This window comes from Centrocercus urophasianus, unplaced genomic scaffold (genome assembly GCF_019232065.1).
Source record: "Centrocercus urophasianus isolate 14NV4802_14NV808 unplaced genomic scaffold, USGS_Curo_1.0 seq_37, whole genome shotgun sequence".
Taxonomy (NCBI): domain Eukaryota; kingdom Metazoa; phylum Chordata; class Aves; order Galliformes; family Phasianidae; genus Centrocercus; species Centrocercus urophasianus.
Window position 1 is genome coordinate 4057301 of NW_024884944.1, and position 24776 is coordinate 4082076.

The 24776-nt window shown below is 50.8% G+C and overlaps 1 protein-coding gene across 1 annotated transcript; it reads left to right on the top strand.

Annotated features, from left to right (window-relative positions):
- Positions 1–1839: 1839 nt before the first annotated feature.
- Positions 1840–22950, top strand: LOC122167355. The gene is made up of 5 exons (XM_042831847.1): positions 1840–1909; positions 6700–6847; positions 8663–8750; positions 9201–9311; positions 19462–22950. Exons 1-5 carry the CDS (start codon positions 1840–1842, stop codon positions 19678–19680), a joined length of 636 nt encoding a protein of 211 aa, XP_042687781.1. The 3' UTR covers positions 19681–22950.
- Positions 22951–24776: the final 1826 nt, after the last annotated feature.

Genomic DNA, 24776 nt, shown 5'->3' on the forward strand with positions numbered 1-24776 from the left:
GATCTACACCAACAGGAGCTGCTATCCCCACCAGGTGCCTTCCCGCAAGTTCATCCCCCTTCCCATGTAGGATCTGGAGATTTAACCCTGACTGTGCCCTTCCTTAACCAAGAAGAGGTGGGAGGAGAAGCAGGGGCACCCAGTCCAGCTGCTGCCAGCTGTGCCAGCTCCATGGCTGTGACATGAATGTAGCAGCTGCCTGGGATTATGAATAGATACCAGAGTGGGAATGCAAAGTCTGAATGGTAAACACCACAGAGCTGTCCAGAAATAATGGCATGGGGGCTTGGTAACAGGGAGGAATCATAATTAAATAGAAATTAGTTACTTAAATGGTCACTTCCTGGGGTTTCGTTGATGTCTGATTAACTTAACTTTTAATTTGCATAAGCAATAAATGTTTAATTATGTTATTAATATATTTGAGTTGAGGAGCTTATGGGCTTTTATAATTGGCATTTAACTAGATAGTTCCAGCGTATTAACTGATGTTTCATAGCTCCACACGAGGCTTCCCAATTATAACTGACCTAAAAATGGGCTTGGAGGACCTGCCTTGATGGTGCTACCTGAGCTACAGAGCAGAGGAGATGGCATGGAGCAGCTCTGCATCCTTTTAGGATTTAACTAGCCCAGTTTACACTAAAAACTAACAGCAGTGAGTTAGGGATCTCTTTGGCTGAGTTTTCAACCCATTTGCTTTGGGAGTACCCAGATGGTGCCCAGGGCAAGACGGTTGGTTCTGCCATCCTCCAACATGCAGAAATCGCTTTGTATCCCAGAAACCACGAACAAATTTCTGTTTCCAAGACAGATCATGAATAGTCATTGACATCTTTTGCCTTTTCTAAATTATGACTGCCCTCTTGACATTCTCCATCTGGTAAAGTGCCTATAGAGCACTGCAAAGGGTTTGTTTGTTCCTGTTGCATTCCCCTGCGTGACCTTTGCTGTTGTACCAACCTTTGCAGCTTCTCTTTCACGCTGACAGGTCTCTCTCTTTGCAGCTCTTCTGTTTGATCTGTATCGGAGACAGGGGAAGCTCTGCAAGCTAACAAATGCTCAGCTGGATACGGTTGTGAGGATAAATACTGGTGGTTAAGGCAGAGCAGGGCTTGGAGGTGGTGGGAAGTCAGGAGGGAATGAGTGTTAGGAGCATTTCTTTACCACGAGCAGGAGATTGCAGCCATGCAAACGTGGAGCTGATCTCAGCTTTGGGAACATACAAGGTAGAGCCATCCCATAGTGGAAGCACCCTGGAAGCAAAACCGTGGCCCAGGCACGTGGTCAAGGAGAATGAGACATTCCCAGGAGAGATGCTAAAGCAAATTAACTCCGTTAGTGCAGATGATAAGAGTGTGAGCTGAAGTCCATGTCCCTTCCCTCTGACAGAACTTGTCTGGTGGCTGCTTGTAACAGCGTGACCCCAACGGGTTCATTAAGGAAGCAGGGTTGGATCTCTGGCTCAGCACAGACCCGCTGTGCTCTGGTTGGTGAGAGCAGGCTGCTGAGATCAAAAGATGTAATGGGAGTCAGGATGTGGCCCCTTCGTTCCTCCAGGAGAGGCAATTTCGTGTGTCATCACCTCCTCTAGATTGTACAGCAGTAGAAATAAATTACCAAAGGGATTTGATTGTTCATTACTCTGCTGAACTGCAAGGAAATGAAGCAGAACTAAAATTAAGGGCTGGGAGGCAGAGGGAACATCAGAGAACTCAGGGCCCATCTTCTACCCAAAGCCAGGCTGGGGCAGTGTCCATACAGCTGCATTGAGGTGGAAAGCATGTGGCACAGGACAAGCAGGCTGGGGAGGGCAAGGCGAGATCTTTGCTGGGCCCCATGGGGTTAATGTGCTTCTCCTTATCCTCGCTCCACCCCAGCTACCAGCAGACCCAGGGAGGCATGCAAGGTGAGGTCAGCAAGGGTTAAAGCCACATTCCAGGCATGCTTTGCAGCCAGCAGCTCCTTAACCGGGCTCTGTTGCTGCTACCATGCTGGAGAGGAAAGGGCAGAGCTGATCCTCACCTGGCAGGGCTGAGTGAATGGCAAAGCAATTGCCTGTGCAGGAATGTGTGTGAAATCCCACTAAAACCCAGCAGGTCCCTTCGTCCGCTTGCAGCTGGGCATGCTCTTCAAAGCTGCACCCTGCGGAGGGCTGGCTTGCACACCGTGCTGCCAGAAGCATGAAACCTCACCAGAGGTGAGCCAGCCGTTTGCATGGGTTGGGAACTGATCAAAATTACAGAGAAAAACAAAAAGGCAAAGATCTGACAGGGATGCTGTGATTAGTGCCTATGCAGTAGGCTACCCGTGCTGCAAACCAGCTTGTGCCCGGGGGTGGATCTGCTGCTGCGGCGTGTCTCAAATCAGCCAATCCTGTTCGTCTCTGGAAGCTAACTGGGGACGTGTTTGCTCTGCCAAGCTTTTCAGCTCCGTTTAATTTAGCTCTGCAAACTCGCCGTGTCTCAGGCTCCGTGGAATGTGTCAGGTGGGGTGCATTATAAATATGCATCATCCGATCTCGTGGTGTTGCTCGAAGGTTCAGCGGGTGGAAAGAGCCCAGTAAGTGCTAACCCCCATCCTCTGGCTCAGGACAGCAATCCGGGTCACAGATGGGCTTATCTGGAGCTGGCACTCCACTGGGACACTGTGTTAACCGTGTAGGATGAACATGCCTGAGCAGGGATGCGACTGAGCACCAAGGTTATGTTAACTCTAGCAAGGCTGGCGGTTTAGCAGAGCTTCAGAGCTGCCAGCCTAACAAAAGGAGGGGAATAGTGATTCTTCCCCATTGATTTGCAATGTGTCAGTGAGCAAAGAAGCACAGTGCTGAGTGCCTTGGCTAGCCAGCCATGAAATAGATGGGAGTTTGTTTTGTGCAGGGTGGGGATAAACATGGAGGGAAACCTACTTGACAATTGGCTACAGATGCAGGAATGCCTTTTAGCAAATGGTTTTCTGGAGGGGTTGTGGGTTGTTAAGTTGGTTATTTTGTGTGGTAGACTGGAGCACGAGCAGTCGGACTGTCAGAAGATCTGTGGGGCTCAGGTTATGCTATCAGTCATTCCATGGGGCTCAGGTTGGACCATTAGCAGTCCTGTGGGGCTCAGTCTCTCTCTGAGGAAGCTGGTATGATAGAAGAAAGATAGTGCAGCTGTGAGACCACCAAGGCTTTCCTACCCACCTGGACCTCTGTCCCACACCACTCCAGCCTGCAAGTCAAGCTGGGTTCAATTCTGCTCCTTGGCACACTGCAGCACGGCTGGGATTGCCCATCCAACCTGAGCTTTGCACTAAATGTCAGCCCCAGAGCAGCACAAACCCATGGTGGGGATGCACTATACCTCTTTCTCAAGCCTGAACCCCAAGATCAGCCAGGTACTTCGTGATGCAGACATCCCAGCCACACGAGCAGCTCTGAGACACAAAACCTTCCCCCCCCCAAAGTGCAACAGACACAATCTCTCCTTTCCATTCCTCCTACAGCATCCTCTCCATGGCCACGTGAGCCATTTCCTCCGCTCTGACTTCGGGTTCCCTTTGGGAACATCTCTCTCCCCCTCATGCGAGCTGGTTCTCCAAAGCCCTCATTGTTCCCCTGTTTTTATTTACTGCTGTGCTCTGCAGCTGCACTGTGTCACCCCGCGGGCACGGCGCGTGCGGACAGCTCTGTCTGTTTGTCTCATGGTTTGGAACACAATCACAGCCATGAGCACGGAGCGGGCGTTAAATCACAGCCACAGCTCCATCCCTGCCAGCGCTTCTTCCTTTCCTGTGTCTGCTTCCACCTCCAGAAGAGAACAAAGCAACGATACCCAACTGCTCCGAAAGAGGCTGGGGGTGGGGTGTCCTTCTTTTCTCCTTAATTGTAATACGTTGAATTAATTCATTTTCCAGCCAGAATGAGGAGTTCCCAGCAGCCCTTCGACATCCAGATAAGGCTGAGCTGCTCGCTCAGCCCCTTTGGGTTCTCTGCTACCTGCCTCACTGCCAACATGAACTTTTTGGAGAGTTTTAAATTATTCGAGCATGACACAGAGCAAGGGGTTTTGCATTCTTAATTGGCAAAGTCTTTTCCCACTCCACTCTGGAGGCCCCTGAGCTGTCCTGCCAATTTACTCTGATCCTGATTCACAGGCCTTGCAAATGTCTTCCCAGGGCTGCCCGAAAGCACTGGCAGCGTAACCAAATCCTCATCTGTCAGTTCCTATCATCTGCTCCTGAGGCATTCCCAGTCTCCTCTGTTGGGTTCCCAGCACTGTCCTGCAGCCGCCGTGCCCTCAGAAAGGCAGGGAGCATCTCGAGGCACTGGGGTCAGCAGCCCTCTGAAATGCACCAGCTGCAGCTCTGCTCAGGGGAAGGGACACCAAGGAAAGAAGCAGCTGGGGAGGCAGATGATAGAAGAGAAAGAAAAAGAGGGAAGGGGGAGCAGAAGGAAGGGCTCTCTGTCAGTTCCTAGGTGGGCTCCTCCAGCACCCAGCATCTCTGCTGGGAGAAGAACTGCACCCGCAGGGACAGGGCTTGTCACAGGGGTTTGTCACTGTCTGGCAGTGCAGTGTTGCCTTAAGCAGCTGTGATGGGTAGCAGCACCCAGATGTTCACCCCAGAGCCTGGAGAGGTTGGTAGGAAGGAGACACTCTGATAGACACCCCGAAACAACTGCATTTCTCTTTCTATTCCCCTAATTCATAGAATCACAGAATCATCCAGGTTGGAGAAGACCCTCAGATCCCCCAGCCCCAACCCATCTCCTCTGACCATGTCCCCAAGTGCCACATCTCCACAGCTCTGGAACCCCTCCAGGGACGGTGACCCCATCACCTCCCTGTGCATCTGTGCCTCTGCCCACTTTTTTGGAGTGAACCTCTCCTGGCACAAATTAAGGCCATTACTTTCACCCTATTAAAAAAAAAAACCAAAACACAACACTTCAGGTATTTGCATGTCATCCATTCTCTCCTCATCACCTTTACCCAGTGCCCTATATTTTCTTCTTACCCACAGACTGATGGCTTCGTTTTCACCTCTCTAATTCTCCCTGGCCCCTTTCTGCTGTAACACAGCCCTGTTAAGGCTCCCACAGATCCATTCCAGTGCTGCTTATTTGTTTCCTCACCTCTCTTGCTCCTTTCACCCCATCCCCAGGCACACACCTGCTGATTTACAGTGTCGGCAGGAAGCTGATGTTCCCTGCTCCCTACCTGCAGACCCAGAGCCATTCGGGACCAATCCATCAAGGATATGCCCCAGCCAGAGGGACTGGAAGATTCTCCACCATCACAATCACAACTGCCATCTAGGGGCTTGGATTGCGACGTGGCAGCTGTCTGCCTGAGCACGGCTGCAAGCAAGCTGTCTCAAGGCAGAAATATTATTTACAAGATAATGTGGCTTATGGAGAAGGGAAGAGAGGGGAAAATGACTGCCTGTGGGGAGCAGAGCTCGGTGTTTTGATGACTGCAACATCCTGCCATTTGCAGGAAGACATACAGCTCTGAGCCCTTAATTGGGGATGGGGTGCTGCTGATGCAGGCTCTGGGGTGTCCTCACCAGGTTTACATGGAATCTGCAGGGAAGAGATGGGGGATCTGTGCTGAGATAGTTCCCAGGGCAAGTTTTGCATCAAAACGTCTTGGCACCATGCTGTGAGTTTCACATGTGCTGCACTGATGCAGTAAACCTGCCAGGCCTGTGCTCTTCAATTCTCTGGTACAGACCAGAGAGAGCAGTGCCCTGTGAAATGTTTGTACACCTCGTTTCACTCCTGCATGACAGCAGCAAATCTGGATGGTGGAGAGGGCTGCCTGCGTGGGAATGGGGCTGCTGGCAAGGACCCAGCCCCATGTATGATGGTGGGGTGCAGGGAGATCCAACCTTCAGCTGAACCCATGGTGTGAAGGGGAGAAAACCTGCATGAGTGATTCTGTGTCTTTCAGGCACGCGTGCTTATGTGTTTCATATGTGGGCATCATTCTGAGGCTTTGGGGATGGGTGACCACCCAGCTCTGGGAGAACCAAGGCTGTGTAGTCCAGGATTCAGACTCAGAGCAGCCAGGAGCCAGAGCAGCAAGAAAAATATGAGAGTGAGGTATAACAGACATGTTCTACAAAGTACCTTTCCCCTCATCCTTGTCTTGCTCCCTTCTCCTGGATCTCTTTTCCTTTTCCTCCTCCTCTTCTTCTTCCTCCATTCCAATTATCTCCTTCTTTCATCAGTGCCGGAGCTGTAAGTACAAAGTACCAATTAGCTAGTTTTCAAGTTTAATTAGGTTGGAAGGTAGAGCAAATTAAATCCTTTTATCGTACGTTTCAAAGCGCTTTCCCATCAAGCCCATGGGATGGGATTCCTTTGCAGGAGGACCATGTCAGCTGCTGGGGAGATGTCTCATGTCACTGAGCACTGCAGCCATGGGGCGAATGGGGGATGGAGGGCAAGAGAAGATCCATCTCCCTCACCCCTGCATCCTGCACTCAGCTTTGTAAGGCTTTAGGGTGACAGGCATTGAGGCACATCTTCCCTCAATGCATCGCCTATTGGTGCTCAGCTTTCCCAAGCTGTGCATTAAAAGCTGTGCTCTCCTCTGTTCCAACAGTAGTCAATGAAGCGTCTGAGCGGCTTGGCTCCTCCACACCTTCATCCCAGTTCTGCCCCTGCTGGATGCCCTAACGCTCTCTCCTGTGCTTCCTTGTGTATTGCAGACAAGCCACTACCTCAGGGCGCCCTGGGAGGCATCATTGGCATCGTGGGAGGTGTCATCGCTGCAGCTCTCATCCTTGGCGTGGCTGTCACCGTCTTCATTGTCTACAGGAGGCAACAGAAGGACCGCACAGAGGCAGACCACGACCTGTGAGTAGCCCTGGGCTGGCAGGGAGCACAGCAGCTGTGGGATGGGGCGGCACAGAGTGCTTCTGTCTCCTTTGCTCCCTGAGCGCACAGAGCCTTTTTGCTGCCGTTCATCCCCTTCTGCCCCCTTTTCCTTCCTTCATGGCCCCTGGTGCTTCCCATCCTGCTCACTCTTATTTCTGGATGCTTCTCCCGAGCCCTCAGTGGAAGCTGAAGCTCATTTCACCCAATGCTGCATGTTCAGTGCCTCCCTGGGCACAGCACAGCTGCTCAGTGCCACTCTCACCTATAGAGGGAGGAGAGGACCCAGCTCTTCCTTCACCAGTGAATGACTTCAGGCTCCTGAGCTGGACTGAATCCCATTCTGCCATCAGAAAGGGGTCTCTGATAGACCCTCAGAGAGGATTCCCATCCACCTATACCTGGTGCCATCCTGAAGGCGGATGCTGGAGCACCCCCAGGTGCTCTCCTTTGGCAGAAGCTCATTTTGCTCTGCCCCACACTGCAATGCAATGAGAACATTCAGAAATACCTTCCCTGGCCACTCCCTACATGGCTTTGAATCATCACAGAGCACCCCTCCCTTCCCACTTCCCAGGAGGGCACCAAGCCCTCAAGGCTGGAAGTTGCTTTTATCACCCCCAGCCCTCCCCACCATCGCTGTTACATTTGGCCACATTTTGTGCTCCATTTAATCCCATTTGAGAGAGGGCACGGGAGGACAGCAAGCAAGGGAGGGAAGGGAACCGGGGAAAACAGAAAGGCACACACACACACACACACACAAAAATAGCACCACAAGGTGAAACTGCATCAACAGCATCAGCCCTATAGCAGAGATGCATTCAGATGATCCATTTCCCACAGTGTCCCTCCAGGAAGGCACAAAGAAGAGTCAATTTAGCCAAGAATAAAAACACAGTGGTGCCCCAGAGCATAAGGGGGGGGTGGAGCCCAGTCCAAAGCCTTGCAAAATTCAGAGCATTTCTTTTCTTTAAAGTCAACATCCTGCAGAGCTCTTGGAGCCCACTGCACCCTTCCCTTCACCAGTAGCCCCAGTCCCATGCTGGAATCCAATGTGCTGCCAAGGAAAGTCGCCCATCCCAATCGGAAGATCTGATGAAGTTTGTAGGAGAAGGGAGGGGAAGCTGGCTAATTAGTGGATCGGAGTTTTAATAAGTTTTGTAAAAGGATTAGACACATCTGTGCATACAGACGGAATGCGCAGAGACAGGCTCTGGGCTGGGATTATAACGGCTGCCAATCCCTGTGTGCTCTGGGGCAAAAGCTGATCCCCTGAGTGGGGGTCAGGGCTAAACCCCATGCATGGCATAGCATGGGGATGAGGGAGATTCCAGCTCCCACTGGAAAACCTATGGTGGGAGCTACAGCCCCAAATAAGTCCCCTACTGGGGGTTGCCATCACCTCGCTGGTTTGCACTGGCACCTGGCACTCGCTGGTGCTCACAGCCACCATATGAGCATCCATCCCATGGGATGCTTGGAGCCACCCCAAAGCAGCACTGAGAGACAGGGATCTCAGCTACACCCCCGTGGTCTGCAATCCAACACAGGGAAGTGCTTGGAAATGGGAGCAGGGTGCTAGGAGGGCGTTCGTTTCTGTTTAACAATTCTAATCAGGGTGAGAGAAAGAAAAGAGGGGAGTTGCTGAGAATAACCCGTATGATTATACTGACAGTTTGGTGACAAACACAGTCAAATCCTCAGTGTGTGCAGGATCCAGCCTGCTGTGGCACATGAAAGCAGGCAGACCCCTTCCTCCTGCTCTCTAATCAGCTGCCACTTCTCTTCCCTTAGCATTGACTTGCCTCCCTCCCACAAACCTGCCCCTCCGCCGAAGAGGAAGCAGGAGTTGAAAAGCCACCTGACTACTGAAGACATCCAGGTACGCCTCTTGCCTTGCTGCCAGCTCCTTTCCATGGCGAAGGGAGCAGGCAGTGCCCCCAGAGCCTGGATTTGGGATCACAGGGTTTGCAGGAGCCCAAAACCCTGTGGCATGGGTTTGGGGGGCAGCAAGTCCCAAAGATGGATACCTGGGATGGGAGGCAGTGGAGGACTTGTTTGCCGATGATGGGCACAGATTGAGAGCTGTAGTTTGGCCCCATATTCTCCCTTCAGGAGGGATTGGATTTTGATCTATGGGCTCTGGTTTGTTAGGGTTTGAGCATCATCACCATTTCAAGCAGGAGAGGCTGCGATGAGAAAAGGAACGTGGGAATGAAATAGAGCAGGAGGCAAGTTGTATGGGAGGAGCAAGAGAAAAGGTAGAGCTTGCTCCTGGTAGTGGCAAGGCGGATAGCACTTGCTCCTCACCCTTCTTCTCTCTCTGCCACAGGTTGTTCACTTGGACAACATGAAGCATGAGGAAGAGCTCCAGAAGCTTCCCCTGCAGACCCCATACTACGACATGGCAGCCAGTGAGCCCTCTGCGTACACCGACAAGCTGGTAAGGGGTGCAGAAGGCTCACAACACCCACCTCAGCCTCCCTGCTTTCACCCCAGTATCCCTCACCCCATGGCAAAAGACCCCATATCCAGCCTTTGTGTGACAGCCAAGCCAGGTATCCCACCCCATCACCCTCCTGGGTTCTGCAGCAAAGCTTTTCAGAGCAATTATTGGCTGGGCAGAGCGTGCCAGGGTTTGACTCTCTGCTGACAAGTTTCTTAAAGCCCATTGTTTTGTGTGGATTTGTTCAGTGGCAGAGAGGGAGATGCTAATGTGAGACAGCAGCAGCAGAGAGATTAAGGGTCAGGGAGAGATGCTAGCAGCCAGGCAGGGGAGGGTGAATTTCAGGGAACGAGACTAGGGGAGAAACTGCAGATACAAGAGAGCAAAGCATGGGAAACAGGTCCATCCCTCCCCCACCCCACAGCATGGGACTGCTCTCTGCATCCTCTGTGAGACCTCACATGAGGGTTGCAGGTCTCAACATCAAAACCAGATGCCTCAACTTATCAGCATGTGAACCTGCTTCTTTGCCAAGGCGTTATAATCACCAATCAGCCAGTATGGAGGGATACTTTATGAACGTGACTAATTATTGCAGCCCTCCTGTTCATTTTGGAACGACCCTTCGATGTACATTCCTGTGCAGATAACAGAAGGATGGGGCCCAATGACCTTTAGCCAGCAGTGAGACAGATGCTGAGGGCATCAGTGATGAAATGGCTCAGATACAGCTCTGCACTGAGCCATGCCAATGTGATCCTCTTTACTCCAGCCAAGCTGAAAGTGGCAGATGCCCCTAAAGAAAAACTTCCTCTTGGAGCCCTCCCTCAGCCCAGAGCTTATCTCCAGCCCCTTGCAGCAAGGCAGGTGGGTTTGAAAACAAAGCACAGGACATCCGAGGCAGATGGGTTGCTCTGTGGAGAGCAGCTGAGAGCTGCTTTTCAGGCAAGCAGGAGGATGGAGGAGCTCATTTTGGGAAATAATGAGCAGTCAGTTAATTAAGTGGCAGAGTTAGTGATGTGAGATGGGGCCTGATGGGTAGCTGCTCCGTAACCATGGGAACAGAGTTTGCTGCTCTCAATCCTGGTCTGAGAAGATACATTTCCACATCCCATGCTTGGCACTCTCTGCTCCTTACCCTCACTCCCAGCCCAGCAGCAGTGGGCTGCAGTTTGCTCCTGCCCACCAAGAGAATCCCTCAGTGCTGGGGCCGTGGGGTCTGGGTGACTCAGCTGCTGCAGCTGTGTGGCACAGCTGGGTTGGGACCTGCCCTCTGCTCTCTGTGGCTGGCAGTCCCTGCAATGCTCCCATCTCCTCTTGCCTGCACACAGAGCATCTTGGCTTTGTGCCCCAGGAATGAGATGAAGCTCGCTCTCGTTTCTTGCTAAATCACCACATCCTTTGGGCAGGCAGCAGGTTGTGCCAGTTCATGACTGGCAATGGGAAGGAAGGAGCCCCTTTGTGCCAAACAGGGCTGGGAGTGCTGGGTGCTGCTCAGATGGCACAGCTGGGGCCAGGCTGCACCACATTGCTCATCCATGCCTTTGCAGAGCCAACTCCTGCCCTGCTCCTTCCAGAACCACTCACACGAGGCACATTTTTCATCCATTCCCTACAGCTCCACTGGGTCTCTGCCAGCCTAACACAGCCCCACTCTCTCCTCATCCTTCCCCAGCAGCAGCACTGGGGTCTGGGATCCTTCAGAGGTGAAGGCAAAGAGAAAGACAGGATATTCCTGTTCTGCTTGTGCTTCATCAGGAGATCTGACGAGGCAGCGTGTGGAAGAAGATGAGAGATGAAGGGACCTGATTCTGTAGGAAAATGGGGTGGATGCGTTGTGCTTTAAGTGAATTGTGCAAAACCTCCTAATTTGGGATAAACTGCTTTCATCACTCAGCTGTGTGAAAGTCACTGCCTGGGGAGGGCAATTTCATGGCACGAGAAGGGAAGCTGGAAAGTGATTAAAGATGGCGAAGAGCAAGGGAGGGGGAAGTGGGAAAGGTGGCAGGAGGACAGAAACCAAAGGGTGGGGGGTACAGGTAGGAATGTGTGGGCTGGGGAGGGGCTGGGGCACATCTGCAGGTGCTGCAAAAGGGGAGTAAAAGCAGATATGGATGTGGGAAAGGATATGAATGTAAAGCTGATGGCACGGATGTGCAAGGGCAGCGCAGTGGACTATTAAGAATATAAAAGCATGCAGGGGATCACAGTGTTGCTTGTACTGTCCCTGAGCACTTGTAGAGCAAAAGCTTTGGTGTGCACGGAGGTATTTAAGCAAGAGTGAGTGGGCTGGATGCTGCAGGTTGCATGTGTGTGAGTGTTGGTGCCCACGTGCACAGCGAGGTGTGCAAAACCAGAGGCACATCCTGTGGGCACAGAAGCATCCCTGTCATGCAAGTGTTGTGTGCAAGGTGAAGCATGAGAGGAGGGAGCAGAGCACGCATAGGAGCAGCGGGGTGGTTGGTATAAGCATCAGCAGTGCCCATTTGCACAGGTAGAAGGGAAAGTTTCATTGCTGCAGACAGCAGAATAATTCCTCCTTTTTACAGGGCAATTACCGGGGTGCCGATGCTGATGATTTACACAGAGCGCCTGCACGTAGCTGTGCTAGACCTTGTATACAAGCCACATTATTGATATTGTAATAAATCCTGCTCCCAACAAGCAGCAGGGAGTGGGAGCGAGCCCAAGAGTAGCAGAGAGCAAGGGGAACTCCCCAGAGCAAGCATCTCCAGAGGAAAGCAGCATATCTGGAGAGGAGGGAGAGGAAATAGAATCATAGAATGGCCTGGGTTGAAAAGGACCAGAGTGCTCATCCAGTTCCAACCCCTGCCGTGTGCAGGGTCACCAACCAGCAGCCCAGGCTGCCCAGAGCCACATCCAGCCTGGCCTTGAATGCCTCCAGGCATCGCTGGAGGCATCCATAACCTCCTTGGACAAAACAGAATGGGAAGGAGCTCAAGGCTCAGTCTGCCTTTATCTGAGACTGGAGAAGGTGCTGAGATAGAAAGATGAAGGGGAGGATTCTGCAGAGCATGGGTGGAGGTTTGAGATGAGCTGTTATCATTCGCACTCCTCGATGCCCATAGGCACTCAGAGCACCCAGCAGCCCTTCTAGTGGCAGGCAAACACCCAGCTCATTAACAGCGCCTCTGCTAATTGCTCTGCCACAGGTGGCACAGGGTTGAGGGCATTCCAAACACAGGGTAGAGAAATGTTTTTAGATTCAACCACTTTTGCATTATTGCTGTGTGATGCAGCCATTTTGGAATCGCTTTCCCCTTTCCCTGTCCCTTCTCCATTTGGAAGAGACAGCTCTCTCCTCTTAGAGAGGCTTAGCAGGTGCTCAGCAGAGAAATTAAAGACCCTCTGCAGAGAAAGGATTGAAGGCACCTCCCACCTCAGCCTCTGACAACAGAGGTACCCCTAAAACACCCCATTCCTCCTCCTGGGGGCTCGTTTCCCCCCAGGTGCTGAGGTTTCCAGGTCACCCTGCTTCCCAAGGTTCTCTGACTGTAATTGTGTGCAAAGCATGAGCGATGTCTGGATGGGAGTGATCAGACAAATTGGGTAATATTCCACTCTTGCAGCTCTTGCTGATAAAACCTGCTTAGAAACGGAATGCCCATCAATATTTCCACGCCAAAGAAGGATGCTTTTGGCATCTATTAGACATTATAACAGCCACAAAACCATTCTGCGTAGTTCATCTGCTATAGCATAATGTGCAGTCAAGCCTGGTGCAAAAATGTGGTGTACAAGAAAAGCCATAACAGCCCCCACACCGGGGCAACACAACAGCACTGATTAAGCAGTGCCATTTCCCTACAGCAATACAGCTGCAGCCACTCCCTGCAGGTTAACTCCATTCTGACACCCCAGATTCAATCCTTTCTCATCACTCTCACCCATGAACCCCAAACTCTTGGCTCAGTGCTGACAGTTCAGGTATCTCACGAGGTCAGAGTTCACCAAATTGCCCTGGCTGAGGACAGTGTTGGTCTCAGGGGATGATGAGAAGCAGGGAGCAGCAGAGTGCTGCCAGCCTGGCTGTGGGTCATTGGGCTTGCAGGTGGCTTTGGGGAGCAATGCCATGGGGACCTTGGGTTTAATTTGGGGTTTTACCTGACTGATTGCTCATGCCACCCCTCCCTCCCTCTTTTTAACTGTTTTTTCTTCCTCCCCTCTCACCCTTCTTTCTTCTTTATCCCCCACCCATCACTCAAACCCCGTCCCACCTCATCCACTCACTCCCTCCGGCTCGGCTCCTGTCTTCTCACCCCTCCTGACCCCCAATACCTCTCCTCCTGTTCCCCCCACTGCCTCGCTGCTCTCTTCTCTCCAGAACTCTGGCACCAAGGACTGTGATGTCCACTATGCAGAGCTGGACACGGCCGCTCTGGCCTCGTCACCCAGTCCTCGGACCTCCATCCATGCTGGCGGAGACCTAGTCGAGTATGCAACCATCCAGCCCAACTTACGCTAGCACATGTCACTCTAGGCCCTTTCCCCTCAGATTCTGGCCTCAAGGTACACAACTGCACTCTGCCTTCCTCACTGTGCTCCTCTCTGCATCCCCTGCCCTTGTCGTGGAGTGCTCCTAACCCATCCCGCCCACCCCCTCCTCCCGCACGCTGCCCTTGTTTTGGGGGCTGGAGGAATGCCTTTGCCTTCTGTGCATGCTCTCTGTTGTCCTTTGCTTTCTATAGGGAGGTGAGGCACATGGGAGGGAAGGGTTGATGGTTGGGTTCTGCAGCCAGCCTGGCTGGAAATGAAGGGAGAAACCAGGTGGGTTTGAGGGGTGCAGATTGATTTGGAGCATTTTGGTAAGGGGCCACATTGCTGAGCAAAGCAGCAATATCAAGAGGTCAAAACTTTGGGAGATGCTAAAAGGGCTTTTCAAGGCTATCCAGAGGAGGGGAAGGAAAGAGAAGGGGACTGAGATGGGGGGGGAAAATAAAAGGGAGAGTTTGTATGCGTGGAAGAGACTATAGATAAGAGGGAGCATATGTGCATGTGTGAAAGAACAAGGTGGGAGAGTACGTGAGAGAAATGGGAACACGTAAAGGTTCTTGCGTCTGCAAGGAACGAGGCAGCCAAGGAGGGATGGAGCATGCAGAATAAAAGAGGCTGCGTTGCACAGGGCTGATGCAGATGGCATGTTATGATGTTTGAGGAGGAAGGAAGATTATTTCTTTTGGTGCTATCTCTCTCAAAAGGAGAGATCAGACATGACTACTTCCCTGTCACCCATGGAGCTCAGGTCCTGCAGCAGGGACTGCTTAGGGTTCCAACTGCAACTTAACCCACCAGTGGTTGTTTGGGTCCTCTCCAACTGTTAGAGACCCTTTGAAGCAGAATGGTGTTTGCAAAGGGAGGAGTGTCCTCAGGTCTTCTCCCATTGCCTTACCCTATGGCCATACCCATTTCTCAAGGTATTAGATGCACTGATTCCTTATCTGAAATGGAGCAAACTTATAATGTTTCTTCCTAATCATGGGAGATGTGCTGGGTGATGCCAACAGCTGTTGACCAAGAAAACAACACAGGCAGCACCCCCCTTAGCCAAGGTTCTCCCTCACTCCTTGTCCTCACCTTTCTCCCATGGTGTGGTGGCTACAGCATCCATCTTGCTCTTTTCCATTTAGTTTGTTGGCTAATAATTGGGAGTAAGGGGCTGTGGGGTCAATGGCCCTATTGCCTCACAGGGTTCTCAGTGCACAGCAAGGAAGCAAAGGGAGGGCTGGAGAAGGCACAGAGCAGCAGTAGGTTGGGAACAGAGAAGGAGATAATAAAGGGCAAAGGAATTGGGTCTTTGGGAAGGATGGGAATAGATCCATGCAGGGGGATGAGAAGGAGGAAAGCTGCTTTTTAAAAGCCCCACTGCACAGTCCTATCTGCACAGAGCCTCACTGCAACCTGAGAGCATCGGTGCCAGCAGGTGATGGAGCTGGGTGGAAGGCGTGCAGTGGGACAGCTCAGTGTGCCTTACCCCTGTGCCCCCTGGTTTTCCCATGCTGGAAGGAGCCCTGTAGTTCCCCCGCTGTAGCAAAAAAAGCCTTCCTAGGTAAGTGTCTGCACTGCCAGGCGCTGGACCCAGCCGTAACCTCTCTCTCTTGCGGTGTCTCGCCCACCCCTGCTCCCAGAATGAGGATCAAGGTCTTCGTAGACGTAACGAGCGAGAGTGGACAGTAAGTTGTGGATGGGTTTGCTTTTGCTTCTCTCCATTGTGGGGTCTGTCTGTCTAGCTCAGCCATTGGGCTGCTCCCCTTATCCACCTGCCAGCAGCTCCTGGCCATGCTCGGACCATTGGCACAAGCAGGAGCAAGGCAGGCATTGCCTAATCCATCCTGGGAGGTCTCACCTCATCCTCCCCAGGGTGGGGGATTTTATTGTCAGCAAAAGGACAGTAATCCTCCAAATCCAAATTTGGAAATCCTCCCAGTCTCTCTGAAGCAAAAATAAAGCCAGTCATATGGTGCTTTGAAGGTGTAATCTCACCGCCACAAAATCTCCCTGCGAAGGCACACGGCAGATCAGGGCGATTTTTGTATGCTGCTTTAATTATTTCCTCCCCCTTCACCTCCCCGCACTCCTGTTCTCAGCTTTATTTGGGAATCTCTTGTCCCCGTTACAGCAAGAACAGCTCAAACCACGAGACTTGCACTGAAATCCCGGCCAATTAGAGAGCAGAGTTCAGATTTCCAGCTCTGCTTTCTGAACACCCCTATAAACCCACTGTAATACTGAGCTGGAGATATCAGACAATCAGCAAGTGCTGCCTCAGCTCCCAATTACTCCATTTCCTCCCCATTAATGCCAAAAAGTTGCATGAGCATCCCCCGTTAAACAGCCCCATCTCCAATTTGCAGGAGAAAAAGCAAAGCGTGGAGGTGGCTCCTCATTAGCTTCCCATCAGTAGGATGGGGGTTCCACAGCCCTGATAAAGAGTAGAGGGGTTGGCACATAGAGAAACACCATGGGAATAAATGCTTAAGGTTACAGATGGTCTCTGATGCAGTAGGAACAGAGAGCAGGTAAGTGGCTGCTGTTGGAATACAACCTTACAAGTGTGCTCATTGCATAAATAATGCTTGCACGTGTCTGTGGGTGCATCCCTCATCTGTGCTCCTTCTCTTTATTCTGAGGATTTCAGCTCTGGGATGTTCCAGAAATGAGAGCAGGAAACTGGGAAGGAGTTCTTCACTTTTAGACCGACAAGAACAGATTGAGTACGTTAAGATTATTGGGTACTGTGAGGTCAGAGGGAGCTAGAAGTACTGTGGAGATACCTGAGAGGAGAAGGCAGGTGAAAAAGAAATGGGGAAGGTTTGAGGGCACATCATAGCAGAAATCAGAGCTAATTCAATCAAATGAAGACCATTTAAAGGTAATCTTCCAGGCTGTCTGAAACAGACGGACTCCTGACATCCCCTTCAATCAAAGCTCTTGGAAATAGAGCTGGGGGTGGGCGGGGGAAGGATGTAACCCAGATAATGAAGAATTTTACAGAGCCACGTTGGAAACAAAGGCAATGAGGAGAAGTCAGGTGGGGGAAGGTGGCAGAGTTGTGTGCCAGTTCAATTTAATTAGTTCATTATCCCTAATTTAATTTCAAACTTTGTTAGAGATAAATTAGATTGGAAAAAGTCACAGTGGGAATGGGGAAGGAAGTCAAAGGGCACTGGCTGCTAAACACGTTAATAAACATCAGGCTGATTCTGTTCTCATCCCTTTTGCTACGTAGATAAGGAAACAAAGCAGGAGTGATTGCCTGCTGGCTTCACACACTGAGAAAAGTGAAGGCAAATGGGGAACCCCTTCCTCTGCCCCAGCACTGGGGGTCTCCAGCTGCCCTGCTCTGAGAACAGAACACAACCAGAAAGAAAAGCAGTGCTCGTCTGTACTCACCTGGCCAGAAGTGCTGACAGAATGGCATTGGTTCTCTCCAGCCTTGCTATGTGGATGGTTCTTTCAGGCCCACACTGCACAGACAGAAAGATGCGTGGTGTGGTGGACCATAAGCAGCCAATAACGCTGTATCTCACAGCCCCTTCTGCTCCTCTCACTGCTTGCTGCTAACAACCAGTTTGGCTTACACAAAATATCCGTGTGTGTTAAATGAGAGCATATTTTCCATTAGACCTTTCTGTCTGTGAGACCTATTGAGCCCTCGTGCTTGTAGAAAGCCCTCTGCTTTCCTACTGCATGCCCAAAACTATACAAACCTGCCCTCCTCTTTGAACAATAATAGTTTGCTAGCCAGGCTAAGATCCCCTCTTGCCTGCCATATCTCACTAAGGTTCAATCTTTGAGGTCACCTCCCTTTCAGGTTACCCACCAGTAACTCACCATGCAGGAGGAGATCAGAGCTGGCACCTTTTTCCATCCCCATCAGCACACAAAGGCATTCCACTGCTTTCAAAGTACCCTGAGCACAGGGCACACTATTATACAGGAAGAGATCTTCACATGTCCTTAGGTGCTAACCTTTCTCTATCCCATTTTTATCACCTGATACAATCAGAGGAATAGCAATCAGCTGTTCTCTATTCCCTTCTTCCCTTATGGTGTGGGTTCCTGTTGATGCTGTGTAATTGGGATAGATGTTACTGCCTCTCTGAGTGTGTGCTGCCACAGGGATGTGAGAGGTTCATTGTAAAACAAGTTCTTTACACTGAGGGCAGTGAGGCACTGGCACAGGTTGCCTAGAGAGGCGGTGGTGCCCCATCCCTGCAGACAGCCAAGGTCAGGCTGGACGGGGCTGTGAGCACTGCTGAGCTGTGGGTGTCCCTGTGCGCTGCAGGGAGCGGCACCAGGCGGCCTTCAGCTCCCTTCCAACCCAATCCATCCTATGGTCCTATGAAAACCTCAGGAGATAGGTGTGGGAATGACACCCAAACGTCAGAGATACCAGTGCATAGAAGGGAGCTAGAGCTGTCCGTCCAGCTCGAGACTACTGACTTCAAACATCTCCAGCAGTGGGACGCACCATTTTACCAAGGAAAGAGAAAAGAAAGTCAGGTTGTCCTTAGCACTGCAGCTAAGTCCCAGTGCTCTAACTTCTCACCCTCCCTTGGCCTTTTCTGCCTTTGGAGCACCAGCCCTCCAACCTTGCTGCCTCTCACAGCAGTCTGAACCATCAATAAATTATTGTCGACACTTTGTTTTCTACATGATTTTTTTGAGCGTCCTGGTGAAATATTTATCCAGGAACTGGCAGCAGAGGAGTTGAGTAGATTGCTCTGTTCCTTCAGGCTTTTTCTCCTGAGGGTCAAATCCTTGTCCTCTTCACTAAACCAACTGTTTGTGCTGTGTTCTAAGAGAGCAAGGAAGGACTCAAGGGCAAGCTACTTGCTTCAGCCAGCCCCAGAACAAACCATGTGCATAAAAGGCTGTTGCTGGTGGGTTTGCTGCCTCTTGGAGATGAGATTAGCCTTTGGTGAATGCAAGGTCATGGTTAATCCAGCTTGGGTCATTTTGCAAGGCTTCAACATGGGAAAGAGCGGTGAGCAGGAGGGAGCATCCCACCTCTGCCACCCCATGGGGAGCAGCAGGGATTGCTTGGAGCTGCTCTGAGCTCCCATCCTGCAGATGTTTTACATTCTTCACGGTTGCTTTGACTCACAAGCCTGGTGCTGAGGCTGACAAAGGAGCTGCTCGCACAGGTACGGCTCAGCACTTGCTGCTGGGTAAACATGGGGCACAATAACCTATTGTACTTGCAGAGCTGCTGGTCAGACAAATGTGCCCTTTTGTACAAAAGAGCACAGGTCTGTGTTGGACCAACGATGCATACCAGCGCCACTGTTACAAAACTCAGGTGTGGATGAGTTAGGAAGGCTGTAAATAGACTGCCCTTACCTGCTTACCGCCTGCTGTATTGAGAGAAGCAGAGACCATACAGGCAAGGAGCAAAGAATGCAAAGCATATACGTATTCTTTATCCCGATGGATATTACAGGAACTGCGGCAGTGCTGTTGAAATACGAGGTTTTATCACCCAGCTTTCCATTTTTCCGAAGCAGCAAGCAGAACTGTTTAATTTCCCATCCTACCCGCTGTATGTGAGCCTCAGCAAGGAGCTGAGCCGCGTGTTTTACAGGCGGCGGAGTTCTCACCCTTTGACTTTTGTCTCTGCTTACAGAACTTTGGAAAGTGTCACTCAGAGATACCGAATGCGAGTGATTACCTGACCCGCTGCTACTCACACGACGGCCGCTATCTGCAGAAGATCCCCCACCTCTACGCCCCGCTGTCAGACCTCCCGCAAGATCTCTATCCTCACCACTCTGACATCTCCTTCTGCTGCCCTCCTCCCGGCTCCCGGGCTCCGTACATCTGTCCTAAGGAACAGTATGTTTAAACATCAGCACGGAGAAACGAAGACGCTCATGGTTTTCACTCCTCCCCACCCCACCGCTCAACAACCAAGGCCTTTTAAACCCCTCTTTGCCATTTGCTTATTTATTGATTTATATATATATATTTTTTAATTTGGGTGCAATTGTAAGTGACTTGGTTAGGTTAAGTGTCTGCCTGGCTTCTTCATGCCTAAGGGAACACTCTGCCTTCACCCACATCTCATCCCATCCCTAAGACTCTCTTTCCTTGTGCTGGCCCTCCTGTACCAAGCTGGCTACGTGCGTGCATGTGTATGTGGGTGGCAGCTGCCCTGTGTTGGATGGGATGTGCCCAACCCCTGATTAAATGTCCGTAGGTTCCCCTGTGTCCATCTCCACAGTTTGCACCAGAGTAGCCAGATGTGGATTCTTCACGACCCCTTTGGAGAAAATGGTTTTCCCCATTGGCAGATAGGAGATCCCTGTTGCAAAGAGATAACCAGCCAAGATTACTGAACCAAATAATAAGATGCTTCTAAAGAAAGATGCTCAAAACCAACCCAAGAAGAGAAGGGGGGCTTGGTTTAGGGATTGTGTATGTCCTTCTTCCCTCCTGCTCCCACTTCCAATTGCTAGGATTGGCTCTTTCTAACCCAAATGCATCAGAGAAAGTATCCTTTGAAGAACCTTCTTAGAACCTGAAACCCAGAGGGGAAAAAATTAGAAAGGAAAACGATATCTCTCATTTTCCTTTTCAGAGCCTAGTGTGATCCCCCACTAGCTTTTCCCCCTCTTCTCCTTGCATTTGTTGATTGGAATTTCAAAATGAACTCAGGCAGAATACGAAGGAAAAAAAATCATTATTTCAGGTAATCTTCTTACTCTTAATGAAGGATAAAAGCCAACAGAGGAATCTGGCCTTTTAACCTTTTTTAAAGCATCTTAGTTTGGGGACTATATATTTTTTCTAATATTTGGAATGTGTGTGGGTATGTAAATCCAAACGTGTACATTCCTGCAACCATGAAGTGTTTTAGAGAAGGGAATTTATCTCCACATCACATTTGTGTTCACTTGTATTAGAGGACAAATAAATATAGAGATACACTTACATGTATATAAAAGCAAAGAAGAGGAGAAAGAGGAATGAAAACCTTATAAGAGAGCTTGGTTTTGAGGATAACCTTCACCTGCACCCTCTTGGGGAACAGGCATTTGCTTTCCTTTGTCTCAGGTTGGGGATTGGACATTCTGCAGACAGCATCACTGCAGACACCAGGAGGATGTCAGAGTCAAGATTGGGGGGAGTGGAAGGAATCACAGCACCACCCTGCTGCCCAGGCACCAAACTGAGCTCCAGTGCCACTTCCACCAGTGAGCAGGCCACCCAATGCCCAGCTCACTGCAGGGTGAGGGTGCTGACCTGCATGCTGTCCTGGGAGCTGCCCAAGCACTCTGCCACCTCTTTATTTTTGTATATCCAAATTTGAGCAGCTGTAGTTGTTCTATGCACTTTCTTTGTTCCCATCACCTCGAGCCGCCATGGGACTCACCCTGCTTGTCCTCCTTTCTGCACAGAGAAGCACAGCCTCGCCGAGTCCCTGCAGGCATAGATGAAAAAAGATGGGAGGTGGCTGAGGGTCCTGCCTGGGTGGCAGGCAGGGTGCAGGCAGAAGGATGCTGATGCCTTTTCCAGCTGAAATAGGCAACGCCTGCACAGCACAGCAGCTTCTCTGTGCTCCAGTGCCTGTGGTTCTCCCATGCCCGGAGGGTCAGGAACTGTAGGACGTTGCCTTAGAGTATGAGGTGCAACTTTTCCAATGCCACCCTATCAGTCTTGACTGATTGAGGCCTTTCTGGAGTCATCTGGGCTCCTATTTCAGTCTCCAGAGAACTCAGCCAGGCACATCCCTACACCGATGGACCTGAGTGCTATGTGTCTTGCTTCAGATAACGTGTTTTTCTCCCTTTTGTTTTCTTCTCAACACACCTTGGAGCACTTTCTGGCTGTCAGATCTAGAACCAGGTGTGCTCTGAGCTGAAGCCACAGCAGCACATCCAGCCCAGTGGGGGAGACCATGCTTTGGACTCTGCCAAGTCTGCTTTTGGTCACCCTGTTAAGAAAAACGGAGCAGTGCTGGAAAACCCTGGGATCTCTGATGTCCTGGAGCCAAACCAGCACCACTGTTGAGAGAAAAACCTTCCACATTTCCCTGTCTGCATGCCTGTAATAGCAGGATGCTGCCTTCACAGCAGCAATTAAGGTAGATTTGATTGGGAGCCTTCGTATGCTGCAGTTTCAGCCGGATCTAAACATTTAAATGGGAAGTGGAATACAGTCAGGTCTTCAGGTGCATTAGGAAAAAAAAGCTAGGGGAAATGGCTGTTTGCCAGACAGCATTTTGCAAGTGGCTTCCTCTGCTGCTGGTGGCTGGAGGACGGTGCTTTGAGGAGGGGGGGGGAAGCAGAGGCACAGATTGCAGCATTACACAGAGCCCATGTGCGCCTTTGGATTGGAGCTGCCCACAGACAGCAGCCACAAAGGGTTTTACTGTGCTTTTCAGCAAAGCAAAAGGATTTCGGTCCTCCTCAGGAAGGGGAAAAGCGAGAAAAGCCTAAATTCAGTGCAGCCTCTCGACAGTACAAACGTTAAGCCTAGGGATGCTTTGGTTCTCTTTGCCTCTTAATGTTCTCTCCTCTCCTTAAGAAACGCGTTGGTCACAAAGAATGGCAAAAAAGAGAGTCTGTGCACACCACTGAATTGAGGGAAGAGGCAAAACCCCACCTGAAGAAAGAGAGCACTATTCGAGCCATTTGTTTTGGTTTTACAAAGCCACACTTAGCAATGTTCTGATTTGTTGCTCCAAGTCCTCCCTCCTTCCCCGTGTGGTTTGCCAAATGGCCGCTTCCAAACTTTGCTGGACCTGATGCCAAGGGCTGAACGCTGGCTTTGCTCCACGCTGAGGCTGCCCACGCTGACCTTGCAGGAGCACAAACCCGGCAGTGCTGATGGGAGGCGTTCCCCTCCTGCCGCGGCGTGTGCTGATTTGCAAAGATACTGCTCTGGGAACAGAAACGTTGCTGGGTGGATGGCTGAACAAGTTGAGCAGGAAACTGGGTGAGTTTGTGCTAGCAGAGTGCATGGGGAGTTGGGTGTTATTCCCCATGTGAGACATGAAGCCATTCCTCCTGTTGCTTTGTACATTTGAAATGTGGCAATTTCTGTTCCACGCGCCGGTGGCATTGACACAAGAGCTCTTGCAGATGGAAACGACTGATCACAGAACTTAAATAAAAGTGAACTGAGGAGTTATAACAACCTGTCTTGGCTGTGAAACTTGCATCAGGCGCTTGACCTCTTCCTTTCTCCCAGTGCAGACTTAGTCCTGCATTGTTCACTGCATCATCACCCCCTGCACACTCATATTATGTAATATCCAGGCTTGCACACCCAGGAGGGCAATGCCTGGAGCACATTGCTTCTGCAGCTCTGCCCTGAGAGCCACACAAACAGAAAGAACACCCTGGTGCCCCAGGGGAGATGCCTTCCCTATTCATTCTGTTACCTTCTTGGGAAACCTCCTCCATGCTTCCCAGTGCGAGTGGGTGGAAGAGGCTCAGAGCCATCGGTGGCCCTACTGCAGGCCAGCAGCTATTGGGGAAAGGAATGGGATAAATCATCTCTCAGACTCCCTCCTCTCCAGCCTACTTTTTCTACAAGCACCCCAATTTCCATACCCACCTGTGAGATGAACGCTTAAGGTGACAAAGGCACCTGCCTTTGTTTGGAGGGGCTGCTTACAGCCCAGAGGGAAGGGAGAGCCAAGAGCCCTCCTCTCCCCCAACCATCATACAGGGAAGGCAATACCTACACCTCTGGGGTGTGAACCCAAACCATCTCTTCCTTAGAAGGTGCCCAATCAGACAGCTTTGATCAATACACTATTAGAGAATTTTTAGCACAGACCACTAATGGTGAGAATGGGAAATCTTCAGGGTAAATTTGTAATAAAAAAGCTCCACTGCACGTGGATAGAGCCTCTGCTTCTGGATGAAGATCTTTTGAAACAGTTCTGCTCCAGATCTGGGTGGGCAGGTGGCAGAGCAGTTTCTCATAGTATAGGAGCATAGGAGAGCCCCCACCCACCCATGGTCCAGGGCAGCACATAGATCCAAACATGGGATGTGGAAAGCAGACTGCTGGCAGTGCTACCATCACTTTGCCCTAAGCCAGACAGGTTTATCCTGTCTTGCCAGAACCTGGCACCTCCCCTTGGGACTGTTTTTTGAGAAAAGAAGCCAAGTTCACCTCGGCCTGGTGCCATTTGCACAGCGGCCCCCGCTGCTGGGGCTTGCTCAGAGCTGCAAGGGCACCCCAAAATGCACACAGCTACATGGGGTGCTTTGCACGGGTTGGGGGGATGATTCTGCTCAGACAAAGGTGCTCCCAAATTCAGCTTTTTTCTTATTTCCCCTCCACGACTGGGTGTGGAAGCAGGTCAGCACTTCAGATGAGCTTTGAGGTCTCTTCCTCTCATGTCCATGTGCTACGATCGATGCCTCCCTCAGAACATAGAAGCCACTTAGCATGTACTTAGAAATGTAGGCATAAATCTATATGTGTTAAACTAAAATATTGTTTTTACCAACACTTGGACTGTACAAAACACGTAAAATGCATCAGAATACTCCTATAGCTGGAAAGATGCTGCTTTATCCTTGGAGCTAGCCAGCTTTATAAAGAGCTTTTCATACAGCAGCAAAAATAGGCACCGTGGAGGGCAGACGATGCACCGTGAGCATGGAATGGAATGGAGGAGCTGCAAATTAAAGGAGAGCGCAGAGAAGAGCTGCATTAAAGATTCCACATCTCTGTTGCAAACAGGGATGGCTGATCTCTTTCTGCTATGCTGTCATGCTCTATTTTCTTTCTCTTTATGTCGGATGGGAGGTGAGGCTTTAAAATCTGCCAGAAGTTCATGCAGCCACAGTCCTCCATGTGAGCAGCACCTCAGACTGAAAGCTTCCTCCCAGCCTCCCTCCCCCCCGTAATCCAGGCTCGAGTACCATCATTTTCATATCAGTACTAATTACATTAATTATTCTCCTCAGTATAAAA

What these genes read in the sequence shown, in the direction of transcription:
- LOC122167355 (XM_042831847.1), top strand. Translation starts at nt 1,840, where the DNA reads ATGGGGTTAATGTGCTTCTCCTTATCCTCGCTCCACCCCAGCTACCAG. An exon ending in ACAGAGGCAGACCACGACCT is followed by an intron (nt 6,848 to 8,662) that starts GTGAGTAGCCCT and finishes CTCTTCCCTTAG; the next exon opens with CATTGACTTGCCTCCCTCCC. An exon ending in CTGCGTACACCGACAAGCTG is followed by an intron (nt 9,312 to 19,461) that starts GTAAGGGGTGCA and finishes CTCTGCTTACAG; the next exon opens with AACTTTGGAAAGTGTCACTC.